Genomic DNA, 21738 nt, shown 5'->3' with positions numbered 1-21738 from the left:
TCATGTACCCTTGCACCTGGGAGGCAACATACCAAACGTGAGTCTCTCTCGTTCCCACAAAACCGCCTATCTGTGCCCCGAACTATCGAGTCCCCAATTACTATTGCTCTGCTCTTCTCCACCCTTCCCTTCTGAGTAACGGGGACAGGCTCCGTGCCAGAGGCCTGAGCCCCGTTACTCACCCCTGGTAAGACGTCCCCCCACAAGTATCCAAAACGGTATACTTGTTCTTGAGGGAAACGGCCGCAGGGGGTCCCTGCACTGGCTGCTTCCTCCGAGTACCCCTCACTGTCACCCATCTATCTGCCATCTTTGGAGTTACTACTTCCCTAAAGCTCCGATCTATGACCCCCTCTGCCTCCCGAATGATCCTAAGTTCATCCAACTCCAGCTCCAGTTCCCTAACACGGTCTTGGAGGAGCTGGAGATGGGTGCACTTCCTGCAAGTGTAATCAGCAGGGACGTCCATGGCATCCCTCACCTCAAACATGTTGCAAGAGGAACATTGCACTGCCTTCACTGCTATCCCTCTGAAAGTAACCTTTTTTAAAAAATCTGGGTCTAAAGAATACAACAAACAAAATGCAGCACTTACCTACTTACCACAACGGGTCTTATTATTTAGGTTAGAGGAGGAGGGCGGGTGGGAGACACTACCTCTGTAGTTCCTCGGGTTCTTCTCCTGCGCGCTTTTAAAGGGAAAATACCTACCCGGCTGCCCCTCTGGTCTTCGTCACTTCCCCTTGCTGCTCCCGCTCTTTCTGTGAAGAGAAAAAAAACACCGCTGCCCGCTACCGGTAAGTAATTTTAAAACAAACTGTCTTACCTTAGCTGCTGCTCGCACTCGACGTGACCGTTGGCGTCGAAGGGTGAGTATTTATACTCACTGCTTTCCTTCCCGGCTGCCCCTCTGGTCTTCGTCACTTCCCCCTGCTGCTCCCGCTCTTTCTGTGAAGAGAAAAAAAACACCGCTGCCCGCTACCGGTAAGTAATTTTAAAACAAACTGTCTTACCTTAACTGCTGCTCGCACTCAAAGTGAAAATGTGGACAGCCTGAACACCACCAGCCTGAAGTCATGTCTCCAAACTTCAGCTTTATTGTCCAGTCCACCTATACTTCTACAAATTCTTATTTTGACTTTAACATCAGCGTTTCTAATGAATCAGAAGATTGGATACACAATCCATTTAGTTCACAATCATAGTCATTGTAAATACTCCATCACATGGTGCGGATAAGGTGTTTTCCCACATGGGTATTTGTTATTTTCTTCACTAGCTGGATGACTCAGTCGCTTCTTAAAAATAGTTATTTAACTATTTTGCAGCATCAGTTCCTAACATCAGCGCTATGTTCCTTTACATGCAGGCATGATTAAGGTTTTGACAATGATTTGGGGCTTCTTTGGTTTTCCTATAAGCTCAGCCATTTAGGAACTAACCTCTTGAGCTTGTATTCTGGTATCTGCCACGCTCCCTTCAGGCATTGGGTCTGCTTGATGTTTTGTTCTGCTAAGCTGTTGAGGTAGTGAATATGTCTGTTTGTAAGAGATGGATGTTTCATAATAAATGGTAACTTACTTGGTACCATTGCTGTGTTTGCCAACTTCTCTCTGCAGATGAAACATACAAGGAAAGGGCAGGTACATCTCCTGTCCATGAACTTCCATAGACCAGATAGCTCTCGTTACACTCTCTGAACAGTTCTTGAATTTTGTTCTTTGGGTTCAGGTGTTTCATCAGCTGAATTAGCAGATGATTTTCTTCTTTTTAAAAGAAACTCATCCATTTTTTCTTAAAATCTAAGACATGGATCAGTGCCATATATAAAACAAAATTCCAAAAGTAGTCATTTTAACACATCTGCTAATGTGGAAATATGTTCAGGTAGGCAGACAGGCAGGCCATTTCAGTTACATGCCTCTTCATGTAAATCACAAACAATGAAATGTTATTTTTAAAGTAACTGTCTATCAGTCACCTATTTTTGTTTAAATCGACCTGTTCAGAAATGTTATTTCACACCTCTGGATCAGGTGAGACTTGAATCCAGACCTCCTGGTCCAGATGAAGGGATACTACCATTTCACCACAAGAGCCCTTTTTCAGTCACCTAATACCAATTCCAATTGAATGCAATACAGCTGCACCACAGAGATATTGGTGAAAGCTTCCAAATGGATAACATTAAGACTCAAACTCATAACCTTCTGATTATGTTAGTTATTATTAGGTTCAGTTATTCAATACTTATGCTCACAATAAGTGTTGTATAAATTTATTTTTAATAGTGATTTTTTGATGTAAAAACAAATACTTTTCTGTTCTGTTTGTGCAGGGAAATTACCGCTTCATGAAGCTGCTGCTTAACCGACGTGCCAACTGGATGCAGAAGGATCTTGAGGAGATGACTCCACTTCATTTAGCTACACGCCACAAAAGTCCTAAATGTTTGGCTTTGCTGCTAAAGTCTATGGCTCCGGGAGAAGTGGACACCCAAGATAAAAACAAGGTATTAGAGATTATACAAAAGAACTATGTTAAAAGCTAATATTTACAGTATTGTTTATAATGATATTATGGAGCATAATGCTCTAAATAAATTGTTCCATTTGAATAGTTCTAATTTACATTTCCCCAAAGATTATCCTTGTGATTTAGTTGTAGCAAATCAATGTTTTGTTGTCTGATTCCAGGTTCTCTGCATCTGACAGAGTTTTATAAGTTCTATGACCTTTCTCATTTCAGCTCCCATACTCATGCTTTTAACCATGCCCTATATCCTTTTTATGGCAGACTCAGAGCAGCAAAAGCACATCATATAATCAAACCAACTCAAAAGATCATTAGTAATTTCATTCTGTTCCGTACTTAAGTAGAGGGAGATCCCATCTACCTATACCTTTTTTTTTGGACGGCAGAGCATATTCTTTAGTGACATCATGTACCTTGTATGCATGCCTATTGTAACTTCAGTAAGATAAGTAAAACGTGCGGTTTATTAAATGTTTAAGATTACCTTAATTGTTAGCATTCTGCATTTTGAATCAGAAGGTTGTGAGATCAACCTCAAATACCTGAATGTGTGATGGGCTGACGTTTCAACACTGTGTTGAGAGAGTAGTTTTTTTATTGCTGGAATTAAATTTCCACAAAGTCCTTGTGAGAATAACAGTGATATTGTCATGAATATAACAGTAGTTGTGTGCTGTAAGAGTTGCTTAGGAAATATTTTTATTTAATTTAAATATACATGTTAGAAATACCTTTGGGAATTGTTGACCTCCCACCCAGCTTTCTAAACTTCCACTATTGGTCAGAGCTGTTAGGCTGTTCAATCTTGAAATGAAAAATTAATCGCTTGAATAATTTCAAATAAATAACTTAATGCAGGCAGCACAGTGGTTCAGTGGTTAGCCAGGTCCTTGGTGCTGTGTTGAGTTTACACATTCTCCCAATGTCTGCATGGTTTTCCACTGGTGGTCTAGTTTTCTCCCATAGTACAAAGATGTGCAAGTTAGGTGGATTGTCCATTGCTAATTATATATCAATTGGCATTTAATTGCATCCAATGACTGGGGAGTTACTGGCACTCTCACACAAAGCGATCAGTTAGTTCATGGCTCGACAGCTGGTTTATGAGGCAGTGTGATGCTAACAGCGTGGATTCCATTCCTGCACGTAAGGTTGCTGTCTGATGTCGCCATGCAGATCCCACCTTTTCAGACAAACAAGGGAGGACTTAGACAGTTCACGATCAGGGAAAGTGAGGACTGCGGATACTGGAGATCGAGGAACATTCCTGATGAAGGGCTTATGCCCAAAACGTCAATTCTCCTACTCCTTGGCTGCTGCGTGACCTGCTGTGCTTTTCCAGCACTCCACTCTTGAGTTCATGGAGGGTCCTGGGGCATATTGTAGAGCAGAGGGACGAAGGAGTTCAGGTCCATTGCTCATAGAAAATTGCGTAACTGGTAGACAGAGTAGTAAAGAAGGTGTTTGGCATGTTTGCCTTCATTAGTCAGAACGTTGAGTGTAAGAGTTGGGAAAATAACTGACCAGAAATTCTCAAGTCTTTAACATAATCAGTAATGTAACTTGATGAGCAACTGCCGTAGATTGCTGTCTTGTCCCCTTTGTTGGATCCCTTGTCTGGTATATTAAGGGTGAACTGGATAGGATGTTAGATCAGTTCCAGCATCTACTGTGTTCCAGCTCTATTTCTGTTCCAAAACAAATGTCCAGCTTGACCTTTGCATTGACTTAATGAGTTCAATAAAGTTATCCAAAGAGGAGTGAACCCTATGTCCTCATTTGATAAGAACCTGGTAAAACTTGTCAATAAACTAACCAAGTTGATGCAAGAGCAGCTTCTCGAGAATCCCAGTAGACCATGATTCCAGATTGCTAACCACAATTATCACACCCTTTGGTCATTGTTTAAATTGACTTTCTTTTGGCATATTGTCAGCCCCCCTGCCAGGCAGTTTTGTTGCTTGTGTTTGAACCAGAATGCCAGGACTTCAAAACGGTGCTTCCTGCTTTTTCCACGGCTTTGGAAAACCTTTTTTCAGGTGTAGGCAGCTAATGGTGGAACTGAGCCTGGAAGGATCTTAAATCTGCTGTTGGATAAAGTTAGAGGAACAGGATGTTATACCTGCCACAATACTTTGTGTATTCAAGCATGATTACAGTTCTGAAACCAAATGGTCACCTTTGCTTTTGTATTGACTTATTGCAGCTCGTTTTAGAGTGGTGTTTTTCTCAGAGCAACCTGATAAACATCAAGAGAAATCTTGAGGCTTACCCAAGGAAGATGTATTCTAAGGTCCACACAGCTGAGAGTCCCTACGTCTTCTGCTGTCCCGCAATATCATTGAAGGACTAATGCAACTACAGAGGAACCTCGATTATCTGAATATCAATTATCTGAATTTTGGATTATCCGAAGATCTCAAGGTCCCCATAGAAACATTACATCAAAGAGGTGCTTCACCACTGATAGCGTGTTTTGTTTACAGTGATTAAAAATGAACTTGGCTTACTGAAATGCTGCCGAGAACAGTCCTGGATATCGATGGGAGCTCAGGCTCTCCAAATGACTGACCGCCCATCCTCTCTGTCTCTCCCACTGCACACTTTCCCTGGAGTTCTACACAGGGGTGTACCCTAAACCTCCCTTCCCCAGATAATCTCTCCAACATTGTCCTGTACAGGACAGGGGCGCACAGGGGCTCGCACGCAGTGTGCTGCTGCTTAGTCTTCTGAAATGGGAGCGAACTTAGCAAGTGCTCACTGTGTCAATCCCATTGAACTGAAGGTGTGGGGTGGGCGGTGGTGGTGGTAGGAGGCTTCAGCAATGCTGTAGGTCCCTTACACACAAGTGTGTGTCTGCTCAGAAACAAGGGACAGAGAGAGGGAGCAAGGCAGGCAGAGCAAGAAAAAATGAAACTCCAGCCCCAGAGGAGAGGCATTGAATCAATTAAGCAAATAATCACTTATCAGAGTGAAATTGTGCCCACTCATCTCGTTCGGCTAATCGAGGTTCCACTGTATATAAGTGTGAATTACAGAAGATGCCATTTTTGCAGCTTCTGTGTTGCTTTGGCTCTCCATTTGAAATGGCAACAGTTCCATGGCAATGCTTTCCTAAACACAGTAGGCTTTGATGCTGAAGGTATTCTTCTTAGACATGGTGTAGATGACATCTTCATAAATTTTCAGATAGTCTCAGCTGCCATCAGAGTTTATTCCAGTCCCAAGGAAAACCTAGTTATCATTTGCACACGTTCTAACCAGCAATCCCATCAGCCAGGAAAGTCAGCACACTCTTTCACTGCTGTAAATGATTTGGTAATTTCATGCAGATGCTAAGCAAGGATTGCTGAAACCAGAAGACAATTCTATGAAACTGCTCCAGTTATGATCTACTGATTCAGTCCGTTGCATAACTGAGATCACAGTTGCTTCAGCATCTCCCCAGATACATATCTGCATATTCGTCAATCTTATCTCAACGTTTGTCTTAGATGGACTGCAGCTGGAAGGTAGCTGACCGCCACATTCTCGAGGGCAATTACACATGAGCAACAAATACTGGACTTGCCAGCAATGTTCACATCCCACAAAAAAAACTTACTCAAGGAAGAAGGTTTTAAAGAGTATTTCAAATAAGCAATACTTTTCTTAATACTAATCTTCAAATCACTGTTCAAAAATCTGAAATTAAGTGATCTTGTTGGGATAACATAGTCAAGACACTCAAGTTGGGTGACAAAGATAATTTTCTACTTCAGTGCGACACTCATTTCACTTGAAAAAAAAAATGATGTTCCCTAATGTGGATAGATTCACCTTACAGAACAGAATCATATGTTCAAGAATTCTTCAATAGACTGTAACAATGCAGTTAAATTTAATGTATATAGGATGGAGCCATAGACGAGGAAACAAAATAAAACTGTAAAAACATATATATCATGTTGATGTTCCAAATTACAGAAAGTATAATATTGTTAGGACTAGATTTAAAATAACATAGTCCATCAAATAATGTGATTTGTTAGTTCAGGTATTATGCTTCTAACCATGAGTGGTATACAGTAATTATTCACACTGATCATTTTTATTTATTTGTTGTAGCATGTTATTTGCATTCATAGCTGCTATAGCAATGCAAATGTACTGACATAAAACTAATCAATTGTCTGTTTTCATTTAAATAAACTCAAGTGCAAAATGTTTAGCAATGGAAATATAATCAAAACAAATTATTTCCATTCAGGGCTTATCAGCAGCTGCTGTTGGACATCAACAGAGAAATTTGAATTAAAAAATATATCCGTAAATTTAATTGAAATATGTCGACAAAAGAAAATAGACTAAGTAATAATTAGATCAATAAGGCTAATTGTTGTACTGGTTGGATAGTTTGCTAATCTCGATCCAGGAAAATATATATTTATTGATTTTTTTTTCTCTAAATATTATTGACATAACTAATATGGCCTAGATCTTCTGATCCCCAGATAGTTGGGAGTCTAGACATGTGCAGACAAATGCATTACTGGATGCCTCTGAAGTTCTGATGCATTGACTATGTAGTAATTGCTTAGGAAGTTTAAACTTTCAATAGGTAATTACATTTTGTCTGGAACACCCCTGAAAAATCCCAAACTTTTGAGACTGAGTTGCAAACTTTTGAGGGATATAAATGACTTGCTCCTGTTGTTAAAGTTAACAACAGGAAAAGTTAAACAGATTGAAACCTGCCAACTGCATGATTATTTATTGACTTTCAATAAACACTAAAGCCTTTAAATCCCCACCTGACACCAAACTCCTCCTTCATGTACCTTCCATCCTACTATTTCACCCACCCACCTGCTATCGTCTCCCTTCACATGTCCTTGCCACTCTAATCACTCACCCACCCACTTACTACCCTACCCCCGCACCCACCAGGCACACCCTATCATCTTTCTGGCACTGTACCTCCTCACCCACCAGGCATCATGCCCGGTCAGCCACACTTTCCACTCTTTTGCCTCACGTACTTAATTGTCGCCCCCTCACATATGCATTTGCAGCTGTACCCCCAACACTGACTTATCTGCCACATATTTTCTCATCCATCCGCCATCATATTCCCTTACCTACTTGGCAGCATATATCCCTGCTGTCCTAACCATTCAATCACCTCACCCAGAATTCTGAGAATGTGCAATACTGCTTTAAAAAGGGGGATGTAGTTTGACATTCAGTGCTGATTCTGCACTGCACTGCAAGGCTTCTGGCACCGTTACAATGCATTTCTCAAGAGGCCCAAATTGAAACTTCAGGCTAGAAACTTTGAACTCTTGGTAGGGTATGTTTAAAAGAAGCAGAATGGCAATCTGAATTCACTTCTTGGAAGATTTGGCCCAATATTTCAAATGTATTTTTTCTAACCCTTCTCTCATTCTTGCTTCCTTCTTATCCATGTAATGAATTACATTTTTCCTGTTAACCAACACCCAGGGCTCTTCTAATACCATTCTTGTTCTGTCAATGAAAAGTGAATTATGGTTGATTTGGAATTATTTATTTTAAATAATATTTTATGTTTCTCTTCCTCAGACAAATGCATTACTGGATGCCTCTGAAGTTCTGATGCATTGACTATGTAATGCATTCTCAGAAGCACCTGGTCTTTGTTCAATATTTTAATATAATAGAAGAGTTAAGACTGATAATTTACTGTGAAGCCTTTATCCACCTCTGTTATAATAGAATAATAATATAGAAGTTATTTTGAACAAGAAAGTCAAAATAACCTAGTATTAATAGTAATCTTAATTGCCTTATTTTTAATTATTTTAACTTTTCCAGCAAACAGCATTACATTGGAGTGCCTACTACAACCATCCAGAACATGTGAAACTGCTGATAAAACATGATTCCAATATAGGCATTCCTGACATTGAAGGCAAAATCCCACTCCATTGGGCTGCCAGTAACAAAGACACTACAGCCATTCACACAGTGAAATGCATTCTGGTAAGCATGTTGATAAAAATTCTATGCAATGACTGAAGACAATAGAAATTGCATTGTTGTGGGAATGGACCAAAAAGGAATTTCTTTGCTGTATTGTTGTTGCATCATAACTTCAGTCTATTAATAATTCACTGTCCTTTTGTGTTTTAAAAATTAATTAACCAGTAAATTGAATTAGTAATTGGAATAATAGGGTTTTTTTGTTCAATTCAAATTTAAGTAATTCAGTAACAGGTGCTATCAGTAGACAGTAGATCAATCTTCACAGGATTAGCTTTAATTTTGTTAATCTCTATCCTCCAACTGATTCTCTTGGGAAAGCAGATTAATAGCAATCACAATGTACAACTTAAAGCATCTTGAGCTAGGTTGGAGTCTGGACTCAGCCTCATTTCAAATCAAGAATGTTGCCAGAAATTGGTCCTTTGAGCTCACCTGTACCTTTGGGAAGGGTTGCACAGGCAGCTCACTGGACAAGTTGAATCATCTCACTGCTTTCCATCTTCAGATAAATTCAAAGGAATGGAAGTTGCTTTTTGGATTGGATATTGGTGAGTTGGGGGAAGGATGATTGTGTGCACTCTAAAGCCAAGGGAACACTTCTGCTCTTATTAGCTCCACAGGAAGATTTTTAAAAATTGGAAAAGAATTCATCTGCACCCAGATGATAATCAAATGGGGAAGCAATGGCCCAGTGGTACTATCACTGGACTGTTAATCCAGAGACCCAGATAATGTTCTGGGGACCTGTGTTTGAATCTGGCTATGGTAGATGGTGGAATTTGAATTCAAAGAAAAATTTGGGATTAAGAGTCTAATAATAACCAAGAATCTATTGTTGATTGTCAGAAAACCCCATCTGGTTCACTAATGTCCTTTTAGGAAGGAAACTGCCATCCCTATGTGGCCTGGCCTACATATGACTCCAGACCCATAGCAATGTGGTTGATTCTTAATTGCTATCTGGGCAACTGGGAATGAGCAATAAAGGCTGCCTTGCCAGCAACATCCTCATCCTGTGAATGAAGAAAGAAAAACAACTAAATATGTAAAATGTTAATGAAGTGAAATCAATCAGCTAACTTCCATAGTCATTTTTTCCAATCAGTGTGAATTCATGTCAGATTAACTTATTAGTCTTTTAGTTTGAAATAAACCAACAAAATAGTCATTTTCTGACCAAAATCACGTTCATTCTTAATAGTGTAAAGTTCTGACCAGTCTGTGAAATGTTGTGTCGTAGAACAATCCATTGTTAATACCTCAACTTCAATCCTTCCCTATAGTACAAAGCCTCTACTCTGTGCCATCCTCTAATCTGAAAACTAACCACTCATCTCTATCCCCTGGTTCCTGTCAGCTAACAATCTTAAATTAATGCTTATCTGCTTTATTCCATAGGTTTCAACTATGCTGGCAATCTTGTTGTGTGGTACTTAATCAGATGTCTTTTGAAAGTTCATATGCACCACATCCACCAAATTACTTTCATCGACCCTCTTTTTATCTCGAGTATTTTCAAAACAATTTCTTAGAACAGCTTGTTCTAGAGGCCAGAGCTGAAAATGTGTTGATGGAAAAGCGCAGCAGGTCAGGCAGCATCCAGGGAACAGGAGAATCGACGTTTCGGGCATAAGCCCTTCTTCAGGGCTTCTAGAGGCCAGCAGAGAACTAACTATTCTAGACCTTACAATGTGCACTGTTTAATGACTGCATAAGAAAGGTGCCCTGAGGTAACTCTAATCATCAGTTGAGTGATTTTCATATTCAGTTTGAGAAAGAGAAGAATATGTTTAATACAGGTTGGTTAACCTTAAATAAGGAGAGTAAGACAATATAAGGATAGATATGGCTAAACAAAGTTGGGAATTAAGTTAGGGTTAGGTCAATAGAAATGCAGTCACTGAGATTTAAAGAGCTATTTCATGGGGAAGGAAATATTATCCATGGTGAACTAGACAAGTTAAAGATGGTATCAAATCAAAATAAAAAGGGCACAATTCGGTTTGGTTATTGGCAGGTTGCAAGGTGATCAGCATATAACAAAACTGCAAAAACAGACTTAAAGTATAATTATGAAATAAGAAATTTGAGAGAAAGCTGGATATCAATGTCAAGACAGTAATTGTTTCCACAGGTTTTAAAAAGGAAATAAGTGACTAAAGTGAGCATTCGTTCTCCAGAGACTATGGCTGATGGAATTAATGGAAAACAAGGAAGTGGTATTGGAATAGATGTTTTGCTTCTGTTTTTGTGGTGGAAAACACAAGATAAAGACATAGAAATAGTTATAAAACAGGATAAGGAAGTATTGAAATATTTAAAATAATTGCAATCAGCAGGGAGAGGATATTGAGACAACTATTGGAACCAAAGACTGATCGGTCTCCAGGTTTTATTGATCTTCCCAGGATTAAAAAGGAATGGTTACCGAGATTTTCATGCATGAGTTTTAATGTTCCAAAATATCCTAGATTCTGGAAAGATCCCATCAGATAGGAAAATAGCAAATGTAAAACTCTCTTCAAGAAAGGAGGAAAAAGAAAGCAGGAACCTGCAGGGCAGTTGGTGTAAAAACAATTACAGTACAGAGAAAGTGTTAAAAATTTGTTAAGATTATAGCAAATTACTTAGATCCTTTGAGGAAATAGCAAGCAACATGGATAAAGGAGAATCTGTAAATGTGGTGGACTTTGAATTCCAGAAGACCATTCCACATCAAAAATTATCACAAATCGTAAGAGATTATGCTGTAGAAAGAGTAACCTATTAGCCTAGGTAGAAGATTGGTTTGCTAGCAGGAAACAAAGTAGGCATAAGTGAACCATTTTTGGGTTAGCAAAACATAATGAGTGAAATGCCACAGATATCAGTTTTGAGTCGAAGACCAGAGGGCATAATCTCAGAATAAGTGGTCAGAGGTTTATGACTAGATCATGAAGTTTACTCAAGGCTTAGATAGACATTTTTAGTCAGTAAGAGAATCAGGGGTTATGGGAAAAAGGCAGTGAAGTAGATTTGTAAAGTGGAATTGAGGATTATCAGATCAGATTCTAGATTAGAGTCGTGCTGGAAAAGCACAGGAGTTCAGGCAGCATCTGAGGAGCAGGAAAATCGACATTTCGGGCAAAAGCCTTTCATCAGGAAGCCCTGATGAAGGGCTTTTGCCTGCTCCTCGGATGCTGCCTGAACTGCTGTGCTTTTCCAGCACCACTCTAATCTAGAATCTGGTTTCCAGCATCTGCAATCCTTGGTTTTACCTAGATTACCAGATCAGCCGTGATCTCCCTGAATTGGCTGATCAGACTTCGCAGGTTGAATGACCTACTTCTGCTTCTACGTATTTTGGTCTAAAATTGGTTTAGTTTTGTCACTCAAAACATGGCTGTATCCTGAAAACAAAAAGCTGTTTTCACTTTAAAATTATTTAATGTGTGTTAGCCGGAGTTTATATTTTCTTGGACCTTAAAACAGTCATAAAACCGTAAACCTGTGACCTTTCTTTTAACCTGGACCTTACGGATATTCTTCTCTATAGAAAGTATTTTATAACTCACCATTATTCAACAGAATTTCTTTCTTTCTTGCTTGATAAGTCAAAATTGTTGTAAAATAACTCCACCTGCTGTAACTGTAACTGTTGAATCCTCGATTGTTCCTGCTCTTCCAGCTTACCTCATTGCCGTTTTTGCAACTGAGCCCTGGGTGCCAGGACTTTAACTGTGGCTTTACTCCCCATATAAACAGGCATGTTCACGAATATTCAGTACTGAATACAACTTGGATAACAAGATGCTTCTGGGGAACTTCTTACAATCCCTCCTCAATCTCTCAGGCTGCTAGATAAAGTGACCACCTTCTAAAATGTGCTATTTAGAGGATTTTACTACTTTTAAAAAATAGTAGCAGTACATATTATAACTTTCTTATTTTTTCCACCTTGGTAGGAAGCTGCTCCTACTGAATCGTTGTTGAACTGGCAGGACTATGAAGGACGAACGCCACTTCATTTTGCTGTTGCTGACGGAAATGATGCTGTAGTTGATGTTTTGACCTTGTATGAAGGATGCAATATAACATCTTATGATAATTTATTTCGAACTCCTCTGCACTGGGCAGCTTTATTGGGTAATTAGAGCTAAAATTGCACTTAGGACATTTTTAGGCAATCATATTATGATTATGTGTCCAACAGTTCTTGGACAGGTTATGCACAATCTACATAAATTAACTTGAACATGGTTTTAAATTCTGGGTTAACTGAGTTTAATTGTTCTTTATTTTTGTTGTTTCTAATCATGGTGCAATTATCATGGCTGATTTTAAATTTGAATTTTGTTCGCATGTAGTCCTCCCAACAAAGTATGCAAACTTTTTTAGCCAGTTGCCCAAATGAATGTTCCCTTTAAATTTTATTTCTAGTGGAAGGGCTACAAATGTTTACGAGCACAATCACTTTTTCTCCTTGGGCAGTTTACATTTTACAGTTCACCAAGATTTCACCAGCTGTGAGTGACTTGCTTATTTTAATATGTAGTGTCTTCCAGATTACTGTGTAGACAGAAAAAGAACCTAGTCTAACTCCTGGTTAACTTCAGAACTGACCTCCAATTATTCACACTGACCACCCCAACTTTTTCTTCCAAACACACCCCTTTTTAATCCCCTGACTCTCCAATTACTCTATCTAACTAGCCTCCATGACTCATCAACTACTCATCTGACCCTCAGATTACCGCAGCACGACCCCCCTGACCTGACCTTGTTAAAGTACCTATTCGAGATGGCTCAGGGAATCCCTGATGGATTCGACCTGTAAGCTTTTCTTGATTCATCCCAGAGATCGTACTCTGTGGTAGTCTGGAATATAAAACTCTTACAGACAGTTTAGTTTAAATTATTACCCTTATTTAGCAATGGCATCAATGTTACACTTTAACAGAGCTCAAGCCTCGTTTGTAGGTATCTCAGGTTTTAAAACCATTAGCAAAGTAGCGAGGCCAGCTCTTAGCCCAAAGAGCTCTCTCAGGCTACTCTTTTTATTGCTGCAAACAAGCTGTCTTTATACAGAAATTGCTATTACAATTACAAAAAGCCACATGTCCTTAATCAGATAAGCAGCAATAAAATGGCAAAAGTTTTAGAGGAAGAGAAACTAATTGCCAGGTCGGAGTACGCTTGACTAATTAACTACATGCACATCAAAGTGGGAAAATTTGCTCAAGCCAGGCCAATGGGCAAGTGCTTTGTCCATAATGAGAGACTCGTCTAAACAATGTGGAAAAGGTCATGAGGTAACGTCGCTCAGCTAACATGCCCAGTATCACTATCCTACAAAATGGCTTTTTCCTTTAAAATCATCCTAGATTCTCTGAATGCAAATTAAATTCATAACATTCCCAGATCTCAAGCTTCAGGGAACAACACACAAACATTCAATCCATGACAAGCAAGTGTACACTCAAATCAGACCATAAAAAGTTAACCTTTCCACCAGCTTCTGTCAGACCATAAAAAGTTAACCTTTCCACCAGCTTCTGTCCTGTCTCTCTCTCTCTCTCTCTCTTTCTCTCTCTCTTTCTCTCTCTTTTGTGTTTTCCTAGCTTGTAAGGGTAATGAGACATTCACATTCCAGAACAGTCAAGATTAGGGAGCTGAGCTTCCTAAATTCAAACCTGCTAAGTATGGTATACATGAAAATGTATCAGGATTGCTCTATTGCGTGCATATTCCACTCAGCTTATTATATTACAAGTCCTTTTCCTATTGAGTATGAGTTTTGGTAAGAGTCTTCAATATAAACCAGAAACTCAGTTATCCAACCTCCCACTGTGAAATACACACAGCCTCTAGACCCCTGGTGAGAAGGAAGTACTGCCACACATTCCACAAGTGAACAAATGTTATTGCCTTATTTACACCGATCCATTGATACTAAGAATAGATGTCCTTAATGTTACCAAGGCTGACCTCTACTTCAGAGTGCTGAGTGACAGCTTGCTGTGGGACTCTTTATAGCCCTTCGTATTCTCCTCAAACCCTTGTTTTGAGCTGAAGCATAGGTTGGGTATAAACTATAGAGGAGAACCTTTTGAATGAAGTGTCCTGCCTTCATTTTGCCTTTGGTCTCTGTGAAAAAGGATGGAAAAGATAACAATTCTCTCAGTCTTTCTCGACCATGGTCCTTTTCTTTAAAGGACACATTTTCATCTCCCACAATCCGCCAATATTAATGTGATTCAATAATGCTGACAATTTTGAATTGACATATTCAAGGTCTTCTCCTGACCTGTGCAGACCAAAAAATTGTCAACAGGTCTCATTAATAAATGTACTAAAGGGAATAGGTAAGCACACAAAGCATTCTATGTCACCCCCTCTTTAATGCCTTTATCTTCTCGTATGTTTAATCTTAACTTATCATCATATTTGGCATTACCAGTAAGAATAATCACAATCGTTTTCTGCAATTAACAAAGTTTGGTTATATCCATGAAGGGAATTACTCACTCATGAAAGTCTCAGTGGGTTTCTTCTCCTAGCACCTGCATTTAATTTATTTCCTCTATGATGTTGTTAATTTTGATCAAATAATTAATGTATATTGATAAATTCCAGTTAGAATGAATGGTTCTGACCTTTATCTCTTTGTGCATACTCCACCAGCCAACAATTGTCTCCACTCTACTCCTGATGTGTGTTTTGGTGACATGCCGATGCATGGTTGTAGAGAAGCCAGTACAGTCCTGAATTGTATCTAATGACCATTCTTTATGTGCAAACTAAACACTGGTTACTGATAGACTGTTGAATTTTAGGAAGCATTGCATTTGAGCCTGTTTGTGTTCTTATCCCAAATTCTTTACAGCAGAGGAGTAGAAAAGCAAGATACAGTTGATATCTTTCTCTATTCTTCCCCACCTTGAGACAGGCAGGACAGTTGGCTGAGAATAGACTTCAGGGAGATCTTTTCCAAAAATACATTAGAGCAGTTCTTGCCTAAAGTTAGCTACACATGTAAAAATGTTTACAATTACATTGCTTATGTAGTTGCAACCAAAATATATTGACTAGTTAGTGTATAATACTTTTTGATGATCAAATTATTCTTAAAAATACTTAATTTCAGTTTTCTACTATGTAAGTCAAATTTTTGAAATACAAAATGGTGTTTGTATGTACAAATCTCTATCATGAAATAACAAAATTATTGCAGCAGAAAAGGAGGCCATTTAACCTGTCTCATCTGCACTGGATCTCAGTAGGAGCAATTTATGTTTCGTCACTCCCCCCACCTTCTCTCACAGCCCTGCACATCTTTCCTTTTCAGATAACAATCTAATTTCCTCTTAAATACCGCGATTTAACCTTGAATGAACCAGAATGTAGCCAGATGTCTTTGTTATAACGTAATACGAATAACTCTGAAAACCTAGAAGTTATACAATTCTGGTTGACTGTACATTGTTTACTTATGTTATTTTCAAGTGTTTGTATTTTAATCATAATTTTATATCTGTGTTAAGGTCATGCTCAAATTGGACACCTTCTACTGGAAAGGAACAAGTCTGGTACTATTCCATCAGATAGCCAAGGAGCCACACCACTGCATTATGCTGCTCAGAGCAATTTTGCTGTAAGTACCATTCAAGGAAAAGTCTAAAGAAAAAGACATTTCTTGCCATTTTAAATTGTGCAGAATTAGTATTTTGAGTGAATATTACAGGATCAGTTAACATTTTCAATAAGTACTATTTGTTTCTTCATAGTTAAATGATGCTACTCCCCCAGCAATTTTGTTGAGATTGGCGCCAGAGGTCATCAACAGACAAATATCAGCATTTTGGCTGAAGTCAAAGATTTTTGTTTTTTGACTATGCTAGTTTAGATATCTTCAAGGCAAAATCAAGCAAGCACTTTGAAGTGAAATAGATTGCCTGAGTCAAATGTTAGGAAACAGAAAAGTGAACTGCATTGATCTCTACTCATTTATGGCCTAGAATGATGTAAGTTCCTGTAGTTTTTCTGCTGTTACCTTGTAACTAAATTAGTTGATACTAGAAGTTGTTCTTTTCTGCAGCACTCCGAGTTTAAATCATTCTTTATGGTTAGGATCAAATTTGAGTTTTTTTTAAAAGTACAGTAGAACAATATGCAGTATTCGTATGACACCATGGCTACTAATCTGGCTATACAGTGTATTGTTTGTTGGTTAGAAGGGCAAAAACATCAGATACATGGGAGCACCACCACCAAATTCCCCTTCAAGCTACTTATCATCCTGACTTGAACTATATTTCTATTCTTTTGTTGTCACTGGGTCACAATCCTAGAACTCTCACCGTCACAGCAGAGACTGCGGCAGTCCAAAAAGGCAGCATACCATGACTGTCGCCAGGCCAATTAGGAATAGGCAGCAAATACTGGTCTGGCCAGCGACAACCACATCGAGTAAATGAATAATTAAACAAAAAAGTTAGTGTTCTACAATGACTGGACATGGTGAAGTCCTGTTTAACTCCTGTTGTCCACCTTTATGATCCCCATTGTACAGTCTTCTTTGGCATATTTCATGGAGTATATATTTGGTCCATTTATCCTCGTATCCAATTATTATGCATATTAAATTTCTTGTGCCAGTCATTTGGCCAAAAATATTTTATCTAACTTGTCTTATACATCTTTTGCTGTGAATTCACCTGCTCTCTTTCTCTACACCTTGCTCTCCAGTTTGAATCAGTTTGCAAATTTTGTCTATTAAGTTCTGTACTGAGATTATAATGGGCCACAGTTATTGTGACAGGGCATAGCAGAGTTAATAATGTCAGTAAAGTCTAAATATAAAATCTAAAACTAAATCTTCCAATTTGGGTTAACCCACAGGTTCCTATCTTTCTGACAAGTGAGGTTAAACCTGCACCAACGGACTAGCAAACTGACCTGTGAAAATCTCAGTTCCAGTCCCATAAAGGTATAACCAGTCTAACATGTACAGGTCCCACCTGCCCCAAAACTTGTCCTAATTCCTCAGAAATGTGATGCTCTCCCTTTTATACTATTTCTGCAACAATGTGTTCAATTGAAGAGTCCTCCTGTTCTTAAGCTCACCGGTCTGTGGCATTGGGAATAATCCTGATATTAATGCTCAATGTCTTTTTTTATTAATTTCCTTCTTAATTCCCTGAAATTTGCCTTCAGGATCTCATCCCTCTTCCCTCCTTTGTCATTGGTACCAATGTGGACCATGATTACTGGCTGATCTGCCTTCCCCAGAAGGAGACCAGCAGGAGGCTAGAAGAGCACAGCCAGTCAGGCAGCATGTGGAGGTGGAGAAGTCAATGTTTCAGGTATAACCGTTCTTCAGGATGTCCAGTAGCTGCTCTGTGACCCCTTTAACCGTAGGACGACAGAGGCAATATACCATCATGTCATCATTTTTACTTCCACAGAAACACCTGTCTGAACCTTCGACTATGGAATTCCCTATGACTGTTGCTTCTATAAGATCACCCCTCAGCCTCCGACACTCTAGGGAAAACAGCCCCAGCCTATTCAGCCTCTCCCTATAGCTCAAACCCTCCAACCCTGGCAACATGCCAATAAATCTTTTCTGAACCCTTTCAAGTTTCACAACATGTTTCCTATAGCAGGGAGACCAGAATTAAATGCAGTATTCCAAAAGTAGCCTTAAGAATGTTCTTTACAGCTGCAACATGATGCCACAATTCCTGTACTCAATACTCTGACTAATAAAGGCAAGGATATCAAATACCTTCTACACTATCCTGTCAACCTGCGACTCTACTTTCAAGGAACTATGAACCTGTACTCCAAGATTTCTTTATTCGTAAATACTCCCCAGGACCTGACCATTAAATGTATAAGTCCTGCCCTGACTTGTCTTTCCAAAATATAGCACTTCACATTTATCTAAATTGAATTCGATCTACCATTCCTCGGCCCATCTGATCAAGATCCTGACCTACTCTGTGGAAACGTTCTTGGCTTTCCATTACACCTCCAATTTTGGTGTTGTCTACGAACTTACTAACCATACCTCGTATGTTCACATCCAAATAATTTATAGAAATGACAAAAAACAGTGGATCCAGCACCAGTCATGGAATCCCTACAGGCCGTTCGGCCCAACAAGTCAACACAGACCCACTGAAGTGTATCCCACCCAGAACCATTCCCCTACCCTATTATCCTATATTTACCCCTGATGAATGCACCTAACCTACACATCCCTGAATACTTTGGGCAATTTAGCATGGCCAGTTCACCTAACCTGCACATCTTTGGATTGTGGGAGGAAACCGGGGCACCCGCAGGATACCCACTGGTCACTGGCCTCCAGTCTGAAAGAAAACCCTCCACCACCACCCTCTCTCTTCTACCTTCGAGTACATGTGATTTAACCTGGCTAAACAGTGTACAATGTGGAACCTTGTCGAACGCCTTACTGATGTCCAGATAGATCACGATGCAGAGGTGCCAGTGTTGGACTGAGGGTGAACAAGGTCAAAATTTACATGACACCAGGTTATACTCCAACATGTTTGCTTGAAATCTCATGCTTTTGGAGCGCTGCTCCTTCATCAGGTGAAGTGAAAAGAAGCGGCCCTCCGAAAGTTTGTGATTTCAAATAAACCTGTTGGACTGCAACCTGGTGTTTTGTGACTTCTGACCATATAGATCACATCTGAGTTCATCAATTCGCTTTGCTGCTTCTTCAAAAAACCCAATCAAGTTAGTGAGCCAAAATTTTCCACACACAAAGCCGTGTTGACTGTCCTTAATCAGTCCTTACCTTTCCAAATACATGTAAATCCTGTGCCTCAGGATCCACTTCAAAAACTTGCCCACCACCGATGTCAGGCTCACCAGTCTATAGTTCCCTGGCTTTTCCTTACCACCTTCCTTAATTAATGGCACCACATTAGCAAACCTCCTGTCTTCCAGCACCTCACCTGTGACTATCAATGATACAAATATATCAACAAGGGGCAAATTCCTATCTGTCTGTCCTCAAATTTCCCTTGTCTTAATGATCAGAAATAGTTCTGTCTTCTCTGCCTGGCCTCCCTTTGCTCTCCAATTTGTCTCCAAGGTCTTTACCTCACCCTAATCTCTCTCTGGTCTGTGATGGCTTCCAAAATTCAGCTTACCTGAGTTGAAGAGTACTTAGAGTCACAGCGTCATAGAGATGTACAGCACTGAAACAGACCCTTCAGTCCAAGTCCATGTCAACCAGATATCTGAAATTAATCTAGTCCCATTTGCCAGCACTTGGTCCATATCCCTTTAAATCCTTATATTCATAGACCCATCCAGGTGCCTTTTAAATGTTATTGTACCAGTCCCCTCCACTTGTCCTGGCAGCTCATTCCATACACATAACACACCCTCTATGAAAAAGTTGTCCTTTAGGTTCCTTCTAAATCTTTCCCCTTTCACCATAAACCTGTGCCATCTGTTAGGCAGAATTGCAACCTGCTTGAACCCTGCTGTCCCCGTTCATCAATATGAATCTGAATTGGAAAGGATATGGAGCCTTTGAAATCTTCTGACAGAATAACCTCATGAAGATTTGTTAGATGGCTTCAATTTTAAGTGCCCATAGCATCTGGTCAAGATTAGATTAGATTACTTAGTGTCAAAAGCAAGCTGCTTAGGTTGTTCGTAATTCAAGTAGGTTTAGGCAGGCCAATTCTTCAGAGTTTTGAATTCTTGCTTGTACACCTCTGACACTAACTATTATGTACTTAAAAAAAACATATTTTTGCTGCCTCGTAGTCAATGGCCCTCTCGTCAGGTAAGAGGGAATAAACGTTGTGAGCTTTCTCTATCATCTAGCTCTGAAGTAGCAGTGACCAATAATGGGCAGGTCACATTAACTGCTGTGCTAAGTTTTCAAAAGAAATGAAGAAGATGTTCATCTCTTCCTCATCAGACTTGCGTGAGAACATGAGAAATAGGAGCAAGAGTAGGCCATCTGGCCCCTCAAGCCTACTCCACTGTTCAATTAAATGATGGCTGATCTTTTTGTGGACTCAGCTCTACTTACCCGGCGGCTTAACCATAATTCTTGATTCCTTTAATATTCAAAAAGCTATCTTTGCCTTAAAAATATTCAACGTGGTAGCCTCAATTGCTTCACTGGGCAGGGAATTCAACAGATTCACAACCCTTTGGGTGAAGATGTTTCTCCTTAACTCAGTCCTAAATCTCTTGTCCTTTATTTTGAGGCTATGCCCCCTAGTTCTACTTTCACCCACCAGTGGAAACAACCTCTCTGCTTCTAATCTATTCCCTTCATAATTTTATATACTTCTATAAGGTACCCCTCATTCTTCTAAATCTCAATGTGTATAATCCCAGTCTACTCAATCTCTGCTCATAAGACAACCCTCTCAACTCTGGAATCATGCTAGTGAACCTCCTATGCATCCCTTCTAGTGCCACTATATCTTTTCTCAAAGAAGAAAACCAGAACTGTAGACAGTACTCCATGTGTGGCCTCACCAGCACCTTATACAGCTGCAACATAACCTACCTGTTATTAAACTCTTCTTCTTGCAGTGAAGGACAATATTTCATTTGCCACCTTAATTACTGCTGCACCTGCAAACCAACTTTTTATGATTCATGCAGAAGGACACCTAGGTCCCTCTGCACAGTAGCATGCTGCAATTTTTTGCCATTTAAATTATCCATTTTGCTGTTATTCCTACTACAATTGATGGCCTCACATTTAACAAAATTGTCCTGTATCTGTCAGACCTTTGCCTATTCACTTAGCCTATCTGTAATCCCACTGCAGACTTTGTGTCCTCTGCACATTTTGTTCTATCAATCTCTATCCATGCTAATACATTATCCTTAATGCCATATATCTCTACCTTATGCAGCAGCCTTTTGTGTGGCACCTTGTTGAAAGCCTTCTGGAAATGCAGATGCACCACATCCATCATTTCCCCATTGTCCACTGCGCTTGTAATATCCTCAGATAATTCCAGCAAATTAGTTAAACATCAGCTGCCTTTCATGAACCCCAAGCTGCATCCACCTGATGAGACAGTTTCTACCCAAATCTCTCACTATTTCTTCCTGGATGATAGATTGAAGCATTTTCTCCACTTCAGAAGTTAAGCTAATTGGCCTATAGTTACCGGACCTTTGTCTACCTCCTTTTTT

General features: G+C 39.5%; 1 protein-coding gene across 13 annotated transcripts in view; it reads left to right on the top strand.

Annotated features, from left to right (window-relative positions):
* The window catches only part of invs (inversin), a 277037-nt gene that overhangs the window by 115079 nt on the left and 140220 nt on the right, over nt 1-21738 (top strand). For all 13 annotated transcript variants that reach the window (XM_043690031.1, XM_043690027.1, XM_043690029.1 and 10 more), the window contains 4 exons: nt 2339-2512; nt 8371-8538; nt 12486-12666; nt 16065-16174. In XM_043690031.1, the coding sequence (XP_043545966.1) occupies nt 2339-2512; nt 8371-8538; nt 12486-12666; nt 16065-16174 (633 nt within the window). The remainder of the gene's footprint in view (nt 1-2338; nt 2513-8370; nt 8539-12485; nt 12667-16064; nt 16175-21738) is intronic.

This window comes from Chiloscyllium plagiosum, chromosome 5, assembly GCF_004010195.1.
Source record: "Chiloscyllium plagiosum isolate BGI_BamShark_2017 chromosome 5, ASM401019v2, whole genome shotgun sequence".
In the NCBI taxonomy this organism is placed as follows: domain Eukaryota; kingdom Metazoa; phylum Chordata; class Chondrichthyes; order Orectolobiformes; family Hemiscylliidae; genus Chiloscyllium; species Chiloscyllium plagiosum.
The sequence above is the reverse complement of the archived record's forward strand: the minus strand, read 5'-3'. Positions and strand labels throughout refer to the sequence as shown.